The 12,525-nt window shown below is 40.8% G+C and overlaps 1 protein-coding gene across 4 annotated transcripts in view; it reads left to right on the forward strand.

Moving 5' to 3' along the window:
- Positions 1 to 173: 173 nt before the first annotated feature.
- Positions 174 to 12,525, forward strand: part of rarga (retinoic acid receptor gamma a) — a 37,039-nt gene continuing 24,687 nt past the window's right edge. Inside the window, exons 1-3 of one of the 4 annotated variants that reach the window (XM_083569619.1) lie at positions 174 to 1,930; positions 2,033 to 2,329; positions 11,604 to 11,881. In XM_083569619.1, the coding sequence (XP_083425745.1) occupies positions 11,725 to 11,881 (157 nt within the window). In that variant the 5' untranslated portion in view covers positions 174 to 1,930; positions 2,033 to 2,329; positions 11,604 to 11,724. Of the gene's footprint in view, positions 2,677 to 2,781; positions 3,056 to 11,603; positions 11,882 to 12,525 lie in introns of all 4 variants that reach the window. The other 3 variants (XM_083569621.1, XM_083569618.1, XM_083569620.1) reach the window with 3 other exon arrangements.

The raw sequence follows: 12,525 nt of genomic DNA on the forward strand, positions 1-12,525 counted from the left end.
CTTCCTCTGAGACGTTTGAAACCAGCCAAACACAACCTTTTGAACTGCGGTTCCTGTTGCATCAGTGGGCAGCTGAACACAATTGAAAAATGGCACTAGCCACCTTCCTTTATGTTCCTAAAGGAACATACAAATGCCCACATTTGTCTAGTGCCACTCTGATTGATAGGGGACTATGTAATGCCATCCAGTTTTGCTCCTTTTGGCAATTTCCAAATTCAAACCTGCAACTCCCTGACAATTGATGAATGCATTTCTGTTCCCCCAGAGGAGCCATACATTCCATTTAAACCTTAGATCATGGTTATTTTTGCTCTGTGCGATGGTAGAGGTTATGACAAACATTGACATTGAGGTTACTGCATATAATATGGGACCATTCTTCTGTAGGACAGGGAGCATTGAGCATTCTTTAAAATCCAATCTGGATTTATCATTTTGATGTCAAATCTGAAGTTCAAACATTTCCAATGAGAACTATTTTGGACATCTCTTCCTCACTTGCATATGTGTCTCAATATGTCCAACAATATGTGTTTTTGTAGAAGTCTGGGCAATGGATGGCAGGTAACCACTTTTTTGTTCATGAGATGGGCACTGAAGGGGTGGCACTATGAAAGGGGAAATAGTTAAGGTGTGTCTCTGCAATGAGGTTTTGGGGTTTATACCAAAATTAATTTCAGTACATCAGATTCAGGAACAACCAAGGGCATACACCCAGAACCACAAACAGCCCATCGAGCACAATCTACACCCAGTACAGAATAAACCCATATGAGCTCATACAGAGAATGGCATATATGCAGACACACCCTAGCTACCATACCAGAGGGGACTTCCTGTACTTTCAGGTCCCTTTTATCTTCTCTGCGAAATTTGAAAAGGTGGTGGACCTGCATGCTAGTATATATTTTTTAAATAAGAGAATTTCCCATAGTCCTTTAATAAAGCTACCTTTTTTTTTAGATATGTGATTCTTTGGACAAAATATGAAACTTTTATTACTTTTGGGGCCACAAACAACAGTCAGTTTGCTGATGACTAATGAATGGTGCTGTCCCTTTTATGAGCTGGTCATGCATTGTACACATGATGAAAGCAAAAAGTTTCTATAAATAACCAGTATTTACTATTCGGAATATTGCACTAACTGATTACATTATCTGCTGGAATCGATACTAATTCAACTTGGCATTAGTAAAGAAAACAGGCTTATTGAGTTAAATGTAGCCAGTAAACATTAGCAGATTAGTGAGATGTAGCTCAAAGTTCTTGTCTAATTAGATGGAGGAACCAACCCAGGAAGAGTGTTTAGTTATAATAATAAAAAATAAACGTGTAGTAACATAATAAATTATAGTAATGAAGTCCACTTTTACCCTTTTTGAAATTCCTGAGTTGTGACGTGTATCCAAAATGGGCAATTTTAGACAACTGTCAAGAAACAATCATCACAATCTGTTCAATATCTGTCGAAGAATATTTGGTTGAATCATATCAGTTGTTTGTTTTGTGTCATCTGTTACCTCTGTATAACCCTCTTACACTTTATGTCTTTGCATGTCAGTGCAAATATATTTGTTGTCCATATTGTTCAATAGTACACTACGGACACCCTGCATTTAAGCCCCTGGTTTCCTTTACAGGATATGGAGTTTCTAGCTGGTGTTGTAGGAATACTATGTTGGAATCGTATGACGGAGGGGGAGGAACACCCCGAGGCTTCAGTCAGCTCTGACTCTATGCAGCACTTCTAAATGAGTTCCTTATTGCCATCCGAAAATCAGCCATTGTTCAGTGTTTGTCAGTTTCTCCGACAGAGGGAGATTGAGGTGAGGAAAACAAGAGAGAGAGAGAGAGAGAGAGAGAGAGACAGAGGGAGGGGGAAAAAGAAAAAGAAAAAGGAGACTTCTGAGACAGAGTAAGAAACGTACGTCTCTTTTTCTTCCGTCTAGACATTTTGTGTCTTGTCAAAAAAAATTTGCTGTTTATTTTAAAATCACATGACCCAGGCTGCATTTATGATTCACAGAGCCTAATTATTTCTCACCGAGAGCCACAGGGAGTGTGTGCCTGTGGAAAGAGAGGGAGGAAGAAACGAAAGGGAAGGAGGGAGGGAGAGGGAAGGAAAGAAAGAAAGAGAGAAAGAAAGCATGAGAGAGAGAGAATTGAGTTGGTGAGTTGGTTTGTGCTCTGCTTCTGCAAGCTAAAGAGACCCGGACAGACGAAGGAGCGCACTCGCTTCCTCTCCTCACGCACTCTTGTCTCCTCCTTCATCCTGGGAGAAGCTGGGAAAGTTTCTACAACGGCTGGAGCTGCGCACAAGTGGGTGAGTTTGGCTCTCAGGAACACTTTCTAAACAATGTCTTTGTTTGTTTTTTTTTTCTCTTCTTTTTCTCCCGGGACTTCCTCTCTCCATTCTGCTGCGAAAAGGCAAGAAAAGCATTTTTGACTGCAGTCTGAGCTGATAGTGCTGTCAGCTCTAATTGAAGACAGAGTAAGGGAAAGAGGAGAAAACCAATCACAGTTTCCATTCTCTGGGGCCAGCTCCCGGGACAAATACAGCTTTCCACTCTTTGACTTCATTCCATGTGTTTATAGCACAAGAACTGTGTTTAAAAATTTTTATCTCTGTCATTTATCTGAAGATTTTTACGTCCTTTTAACCAGGAAAAGGTGAGAGCAGCACTCACAGGGTCCTGAAATGTTTGTAAAGAGCTACTCTCAGCATTTGCATGGTTGTACTGGCTGTGAAGGCAGCATTCTAAACGTTTTTAACAGCCTTCGCATTGCGTCTGTTTGCGTCTATAAAGCATTGTGTCTGCAATCCTGCGATCGCAGAATGTCTGTAATTCTCACTATTGTCGTCCTGTCAGTCTCGCTGGTGAACAGACTTGCACACACAGCAGCCAGGTGAGCAGGTTCCTCAGCACCTGAGTCAAATTGCACAACTTCCGAGAGCTGGAAAACCGCAAAGACAGACACTTGGCAGCATTAGTGCATGACCATGTGGCGCCAAAGGGATTTTGATACCCGATAAGCCGGACTTCGACAGGTATAACTAGTAATGCAAATCTATTAAATATTGTTTTGTAAGAGTTATTGGAAATGGTACGAGTTGGATACTTTAAATTGGTCTGACTATATTAAAGGAGTGTATTTATTTCAGTAGGAAATTCAAAAAAGGTTCATTTGGTAAGTTTATGTTGTTGAGTGTTTGGCATTTTGCTGGTATTTAGCACAGGCCTACTCCATATTTATTTGTAATGTGTGACAAAATGATAGGAACAATCTGTGCAGAGGAGGAGCCTGAGACACGAACAAATTGCAAAGAAGGCAGACATCAATTTGGACACATACACACACACACACACACACATACACACACACACACACACACACACACACACACACACACACACACACACACACACACACACACACACACAGGATCATAACTTTTTCTAGCTAGAAAGCCCCGGCCTTTCTCTGTTCCGAGCTGTTTACATCTCTCAGATTAACCACGAGTTTACACGAGCGGAGACAAAAGGGGCCGTCACACAGCAAAGCAAACGATTGTCAAACCAGATATTCACGTTCCACCATGTTTCAAGCCTGAGCAGTAATGTGCCTTCTCACTCCTGCTTAATGGAACAGCAGACATTCCTCAGCTGATTGTGAATAAACAGAATAAATATAGCCTTGTCAATTGCATCCATTCATTTCCGCTGGCGTCAAAGAAACAATGACTAAGATGATAGGATGATTATTGTGTTCTGTGTGATGTGTGTGTGTGTGTGTGTATGTGTGTGTGTATATATGTGTGTGTGTGTGTGTGTGTGTGTGTATATATATAATAAGTATATATATAATATATATATAATATATAATATATATATATATATATATATATATATATATATATATATATATACATATATATATATATATATACATATATATATATATATATATATATATATATATACACACACACACACACACACACACACACACACACACACACACACACACACAATGTGTGTTTGGTACCTTCACAGTCAGCCTCTCTGTCAGTAATTCACTTTTACAGCTCTGGCTAGTTACATGCGACAGTGATAGTTTTTCTAATACAAGTATAAAACTAAAACTTCATCTTAATATCATATTTAAAAAAGGCAGCTTTTTTTTTTTATTTTATATATATATATATATATATATATATATATATATATATATATATATATATATATATATATATATATATATATATATATAAAGTGAAATAATTAAATAAACTTTTTGATTTACCAATTTTAGGTTAGTAATACGTGTGTGCATATAGGACAATCGATTTTGAAAACCATATGTTCTACTTTTAGTCTTAGACAGCTGGGTCTGAGGAGAATCTTTTAAACACAAAAATTGTGCAATATAAATATTCTAGTAAATAATTTCCACCGTAATTTTACCTCATTCTTTGAGAGCAGACTATTTTGGCCTTGGTAGCGTGCCACTGCTTGAAAGAAATTGGGATCAAGGATAACATAGTGTGCAGAGATAAAAAAAAAAAAAAAAAAGGGGGATTTTTTAAGTGTCAGTGTTTTATGGCGGGACCACCCCACTGTGTCAGGGTCTCGTGTCTCTTTCTTTTTTTTCTTCCTCTGTCAAGAATTCTTTCTCAGGCGAATGAAGTGCAAACGTCAGGGTGGAGCCAGACAGGTGGTTGAAGAGCAAAATGAGAGATGGTGAAGGCATCTAGGGAACAAGGCTTCCTATACCCTATAATTACGTAGGAAGCCGTCAGATCACTATTTCCCCCTGTATATTTTTGCAGGTGTGTAAAGATGTGTGTATGTAACGCTTTGTGTGTCGGGCAGCGTGTGCTCATGTCTGTAAGTGTTTGTGTGAAAGATGAACATCTGCTGTTTGAAGTTCTTTTTTTCCTGCCTGCGTGTGCTTGCGTGCATGCTAGGACTTATATTAATGTGAATATTGTGTGTGTGTGTGTTTGTGTGTGTAGGTGTGTGTGGAGTATGTGGCGAGTGTGTGTGTTTATACTCCTGAGCTACTGTAACAAGAGACGCCTAATTGTCTGACAAAATAAACGGAGCTTGAGTGAAACAGCGAGCACCAAGAGCAGCTCAATTATGGCTTTTTTGTTCCCCTTTTCTGTGTTTTTAAGCCACAGCTGCAATCAGAGTGGATTTAGTACATGATTTCTGCTCACAATCTTGAATGAGAAAGGGAAAAAATATGCTATTAGCTATCAGTAGCTCGAAATGACTATATATAGTACAGGGTCTCATCACGAGCATCAAAATGTTTCACACACACACTAATTGAAAATCCATTTACGCTAGCTTGATCTTTTTAAATTGGAAAACTATTTTGAATTGAAAACCAAGCAACGCAAATCTTGAACAAGAGGGGAAAAAATATGCTATTAGCTATCAGTAGACTCAAAACGACTATATATAGTACAGGGTCTTATCATAAGCATCAAAATGCTTCACTCAATCTAATTGCAAATCCATTTGCGCTAGTTTGAGTTTCTTTTTTTTTTTATTAAAAAAAAAAGTTTAATTAATACCAAGCAACGCAAAACTTCCATTTTCTACTTTGTCTCGTTTCATTTGCACTTTGATTAGAAAATGCATATGTAATCAATTTATTCCTAGTTTCTTTTCCAAAGGCATAAAAAAAAACAAATGACCAGGAAAGTTATCCACCTTGATTGTGTTTTACACCTATAATCATATTTTACCTGCTGCATCTCAACCACTGTTGATGAAATCTTACAGACGTGTTAGCAAATCCGACTCTAATAATTAGAGATAAGGGTATGAACCATTGAGTGCATCTAAAAACCGAAATAGCTCGATTTCTTCAGCTATCAAGTTTTCTAGCAAGCTAGCATTAGTATAGCCTGAACAGCTAGAATTTTACCGAAATCCTTATGTGGAACATGTGTTAACATCACTATAGAAAACTAGTTATTTACCAATAATATAAGCCTGTTATTTTAATGTGACCATTTATGTAATATATAGTTATAAATATTTAATAACTTAAAAAAAAAAAGTTAATAGCCAATTGGATGATGTCTTTTGACTTGGTAGCTGTTACTCACTGTCCGATTGCACATAGCAAAATAATGCATTTAAACCGTAAGTAATTTGTCCTAATAATGTTTTCGAGCTTCTCCCTTGTTTTTGGTTTGAAGACTTTTTTAATCCTCCCCTGTTTCCCCGACCTCCGTCCACTGCTCTCTTTTTCCCTCCTGAGGTTCACCATCACATCATGGAACACTAATGTCAGTGGCTTTAGTCCTCTCTCGCTCTCTCTCTCTCTCTCTCTCTCTCTCTCTCTCTCTCTCTCTCTCTCTCTCGTCACATCACACTCCATTCGTCTTTTCTGTTCTAGCTGCCACAGCGTGACACACATATAATCTGGGTGGCTGAGTTGAAAACGCAACACTGACATTTCCAGCCAGCGTTTTCATCTATTTCTGTTTTCTGTGATTGAGAAATGTTTTTCATTGGCGCAGAAATCATTCGTAAGTGGCGGGCCACTCCCTTCCTACGTGGGTGAAAGCGGATACAGTGTGCAAATTGCTTGTTGTGACACCTATTGGCATTCAGAAGAGGCAGACAGAAACAGAATCTCCCACGAAGGGGTGTGATTACAGGACAATTAATTTGATTCTTTAGATACTTCGCTTCAGGACGAGTGATTCTCAAGTGACGGGTTCTGCATGGCAGGTTCTGGGTTACTGCTTGGTCAAAGTTTTTTTTTGTTTGTTTATTTTTTTCCTAGGTGTTAAAGATATGTCCCGGGTGCCAAGAGAGACTGGTTCAGTCTGCTTTTATCTCCTGAGACATGCCAATCTAAGAGCATGCTGGTTTACTGTTTATTGTATATGATAGTGAGTTGTGATGGCTTAGTCCTTTGTGAAATAATATTTTTAGCAGCCCAGAAATATACATTGAGGGGGAAAAGTTGGAAAAAGGAAAAAAAGAAAGGCAGAAATTACTAGGAGAAAAGGAAAATAAATGCTTTTAGAAGGAAAGAAGAAAAGAAAACACAAACTTAGTGTGTTTGTGTGTGTGTGTGTGTGTGTGTGTGTGTGTGTGTGTGTGTGTGTGTGTGTGCATCTTGTCTGGCTCCTGCTCCTGCTTCATACTTTGTTGTGATGTGCACTCGTTGCCCAAGCTCGTGACCACTCGAACCCCTCTTCGCCTGGGGGCATCTCATCAGCAGCCCAAATGTTTTGCACAACACACTTCGCATTCAGACATCTTTATTCAATTGGATCCACATGCACTTTTTTTATAGGCAGCCATGGCACACAAGGCCGGCATGATTTCACCACGGATTTTCTGCAAACATCTCCCCGGCAAAACACAGAGACAGATAGTTTCCCCAAGAAATGCTCCAGGTTGAGCATTGACTTGCGTGCATATGTACGCCATTTTATACACAGGATATAAATCTCTCCAAAAATATTACAATTCCTCAACAACACGTTTGTTTTCTGCAAATAATTTCTGCTCAACACGTTTTGTTTTGGGGGAATTAGTTTGGATCTTGTGCAATATGTATTCGAGGCATGTGTTAGCACACAAAGAACAGGAGTGGGCAAGTCTTTCTTTGAAGCGTCAGAGAAGAACGTGAAGTGTGCCAGTCACCGAAAGCAATTTGACCACATTACAAAGAAGTACATTTTATTTCTTTAGTGCTGAGTAGAAAGTTCTTTCCCATTTGATTTCTTGTCATAAAAAAGCTTTAAAGCTCCAAACTTCCCCAGTATACACCCTCTCCTGTTTTTCCCGCTTCTTATTAACCCAGACGAATCCAAGACTCCAGGCTGTGGTTAGACCTTCTCACAAGAATGTCCCTTTGATGAAAAGCAAATGTGGAAATTTAAAGCTGAGTATATGATCCATATATTTAAGACTATAGAGTGGAAATATTTAGAGAGAACTCGAGGAGGCAGGAAGTGACCCCCAAAAACCATGAGTCCTATCACCAGGGCAAGAAGGGTTCATATGGAGAAAAGCCCTATTCACCTGAATCTTTTTGTAATGACATATTGTGGCGTCTTATTTTTCTCTCCTTTTCTCTCTCTTTGCTCTTGGCGGTGGCCCCTATGGTCACTTTGGTGCTTAAGTCTCGAGTGGTTGTTTTATCGAAGAAAGAGTGTGAGAATGACGGTGCATGAGCGACACCCGATCCCCAACAGCAAAGGGGACACTCGACTCTGGAAAACTCGACCCTCCAAAACCCTCTTTCACAGTGTTTTCAGCACCTCCGGCAAGGGCCAACCCTGACCATCAATCATGTGCCTGTGACATTACTATAGACCCAAAATGCATCATCAACCATGCTCAGAGCTTCTGTCTGTTTCCCTGTCTTTTTCTGTCTCTCTGGGACTAATAAGCCTCTGCATGCTCAGCTAATGATGTGTCGAAAAAAGTTTGGTCAAAGCCCGAGTCAGCAGTGAAAGCAGAGGTTGGTGGAAAGTCCCAGCTTGGGCTTTTAATCCCTGCAAACACTGCGGGCCTGCTGCGTGCCCCCCGAGTCCACTAGAGTTGCCAGACACGGTGAACGACTTTGTGTGTGTATGTGTGTGTGTGTGTGTGTGTGTGTGTGTGTGTGTGTGTGAGTGAGTCTGCCAGAATATAGCCGTAATAAGAGACCATATGTGTATGTACTTATGTGTGCTTGTGGTGTGTGTATATATATATATATATATATATATATATATATATATATATATAATATGTATATGTGTGTGTGCCTCAGGGCTTTGGGGGCTGTGCCAGATACTGGGCTAAGGGTGTTGGGGGAATGAGCTCACTCCATGCTGTCTGTGCTCCATAAACCCAGCGCAGTCCGCGTAAAAAAGCCAATGTGACTCATTAAAACACGCTGGCGCCAGCTTGTTTTTATTAATTCATTACTGTGTTTTGGGGAAAATTCTAGGAACATGGCTCCCTTTTCAATACCCTTTTTAAGATGCCTGGTTGAAACCTTTACTCAGGGACACACCAGAGTTGTGCTCACTGAAAAACTTTTTTTGTTGTTGTTAAAAGTATATAAAAAAGACTGGAATACGAAACAAATATTGGACATAAATGTAAATGTTTTTTTACTCAACGATTTCCTGCAAGAGTCATCGTTGATTCATTTCCTGAGCTGTTTTGATTTATGAGTGGTGACACTCTCAGCCTTTGTAGAGGCGTCACGATCAAGTAATAGCAAGTTTTTTTTATTCAGCTTTTTTGTTTTGAACTTTTTTGTTTTTGTGTTTAAATAATTGAGGTAACATACCAAACAGTATTTCACCTTATAGCTATGAATAATCTTTTTGCTTTGCACCGTGTTTGTTTTTTTTTTCAATTCACATTTGATTCTGATTAGCTGAAAAAAAAAGCTCTAATAGTGAAATATAAAAGTTTTGAGTTACTTTTTCACATCGCTTTGAACTTCTAAGGCAGACAAACATTTAGCAGAAGTCAGAAAAAAAAAAGAAGAAAAAAAAGGTCTGTATTCAATCTGAAGCAGGCATTTCCTGGCTTTGATTAAAAACGTGAAGAAAACACATCTCTTATTGTCTGTTCGTAATGATTGTGTAATTTTTGTGGATGGGACCCCGCGACTGGCTTTCTTCTCCACGTATTTGAGAACCGTCCAGAAAAATGCATTTGTTCTGTCACAGCAGCCGAGTGGAGTCTCTGAGGCACCTGCGTGGAACTTCGGGCCATGTGCACTTTCATCGAGCGCCGACTTCCAAATGATATCTGTTACATATGGAAAAGTTCTGTGGGGTCATGCGAGGCGTTGTATAAGCAGTCGGGGATAAGGGTGGGGTGGGGGGAGCATAGGGTGAAAAAAATAGGGGGTGAGGCCACAGAACTTAAAAAAAAAAAATTGGGGAGCCCTTAGGAGACGAGAGGATGAAAAACAGACTCAGAAAGACAGAAAAAGAAAGAAGAGGGGGGCCTAGGAGAAAAAAGGGAGACAGGGTGAAGGGAGAGAGAGGGATGGCAAGGCCCTGTGGCGGTAGCTGGCTGGCTGGCTGGCTGGCTGGCTGGCTGGCTGGGGGCGGGTGCCTCTCCGCCTTGCTCCTTCCTGAGACGTGGCCACTCGAGGCCGCCTGAGCCGCGGATGCACATGTGGAACAGTTTACGGTAATGGAACTCTAAATTAGTGGCGGTTTCAAGCTGCCTGCAGCAGTAGGCTGTAATTAACTGGCTCTGTTGAAAGAGAAAGAGCCAGAAAGACATGCAGGGAGGGTCTGTGCGTGTGTGTGTGTGTGTGTGTGTGTGTGTGTGTGTGCGTGTGTGCGTGTGTGCGCGTGTGTGCGGGCGTGCGTGCGTGCTTTAAGAAGACGAATATTTAGAGACCATGAGAAGAAAGCACTCAGTGAGAAAAGTTAGAAGCCTGATGCTTTTAAGTTTTAGGATGGCACACATTTCAGCAGCTAGTGCACCTTACATCATTTTGTGTGAGTGAACGATGTACCACTTTTAAATTCATGCGACTGATTTTCTATGTGCTTGTGATTTGAAAGAAAGGACAGCAGTATTCTGTGTGTCATGGAAGTGCTTATGGAGCATTATTCGGTCTCCACTGGTGCCCTCCAGTGCTCAGAGGTTGAGCTGCTCGTTTCCAGACAATCCGTATTTCCAGTTGCCTATCCCCCTTTAGACTTGTTTATTTCCAGTTATTTGTTGTTGTTTTTTTCTTTCCCTCCACTGCTGCATAAGCCACAGCACTTCCAGAAAGCTTGGCTCGGTGTGTTCACAGGGGGATGAAAGTCACCTGTAAAGAATAGGCCGCTGGCCCCCACCCACTTATAAAATCACTGTGGCAAGCGAAAAGTTGATAAGACGGCACAAAGTTTGTGAGAGAATAGTAGAGCTAGAGAGCTGTAGAGCAAAAAAAATTACAAGCTCAACAAAGTTCAGTGTAGCACATGCAAATTTATCTCCTTTTTTTGCCCTTCAACTTTCCTGCTTCTCTCTCTCTCTGTCTCTCTCTCTCTCTCTCTCTCTCTCTCTCTCTTTCTCTCCATTGGGGTGAGTGGGGCAGTTCAGGGCCCGGAGCCTGGCTGGGGCTAAGCTGGCCTGGCAGCACAAACAGAGAGGTTCTTTCTTGTGGAGTTCTGGTGATTTAAATCATATGGCAATGCCTGGAAGAACTGCAAAAGTCTGGACGCTTTTCAAAAGTTCAGGAACAAGAGCTCTCTCTCTCTCTCTCTCTCTCTCTCTCTCTCTCTCTCTCTCTCTCTCTCTCGCTCCTTCTTTTTCCTAACCACTTTCTTATTTTCCCCTCCCTCTACCCCCTTTTTTTGCTTTGCCTTTTCATTTTTATTGCTCTCTGCTTTCTCTGGTACTTTTTGTACTTCAAACCCTCTCCATGCATGCATACACCCACAGTCATCCGAACACGCTTTTGGCAGGTATCTAAGCAGCTGTCATTCACCGCTTTTGATTTATTGTGCAATTTTATTGAGTCTCACGCTCGACTTCGTGGTGTTCTTCTAATCAAAAGCTTATGGGGTTTTTTGTTTTGTTTTGTTTTCTCTTGTGTAGATCCTCCGAGTTTGAGTAACTGCAACACTGAGTACGCCAGGTGAAGTAACCCTCCATCACCCTGGCAGCTTGGCCGGGATCACAGGGCCAGCCAATCAGAGCCTCGGCCTGCCGTGTCGCCATGGCCACCAATCGTAGTCACATGCCCGGCTTCCCACCCTCTGTCTACCCATTTGCCTTCAACTCCATGCGAAGCCACTCCCCCTTTGACCTGATGGCCAATGGCAGTCTGTTTGGCCGCTTTGGGGCGGACCTTCCGAAAGAGATGGCAGCCTTGTGTGAGTACATCTCTGTCTTTTTATCTCTCTCTCTCTCTCTCTCTCTCTCTCTCTCTCTCTCTCTCTCTCTCTCTCTCTCTCTCTCTCTCTTTGTCAAACTGCACATAGCACAGCATGATTAAAACAGTATGTCCAGATCATTAACCTTTTTGTGGTTGTCAGGAGCTAGATTAGCCTTAATAGGGTGCCTGAAATTTCATATTAAAGACCAATGAAAAAAAGAGGATATAAACACAGCCATGTGTAAAAAGAAAGAAAATAGATGAAGAAAGAAGAAAAGAAAAGAATGATTGTTTTTTTTGCAACTTAAGTTAGATCCTAGAGGGCGCTGTTGAACACTAAATGGCCAAACCAGAAGTTAAGCATTAAATAAAAACTACTTTTTTGTACAAAACCTTTGTTCCTTCAGAACTGATTATCTTGGCCATGTAAAAGAAGTGAACCTATAAAGTTATTTTTGAGTCAGAGTGTGTCATTAGCGGTCTGTGTGTTTCTGGCAAGTAAAAATAAATGGAGGTGGGTGAATGGGATGGGGTGGGGGGGGGGTCTTGTCAGTAAGGTAGTGGTTAAGGGTGAAAAGTTAAAACAGTGATTTGAAATCTTATCTGGCTGCTGGGGGAGTTTATGGGTGGCAACAAGTAAGT

This window comes from Silurus aristotelis (assembly GCF_946808225.1).
Source record: "Silurus aristotelis genome assembly, chromosome: 19".
NCBI classification, from domain to species: domain Eukaryota; kingdom Metazoa; phylum Chordata; class Actinopteri; order Siluriformes; family Siluridae; genus Silurus; species Silurus aristotelis.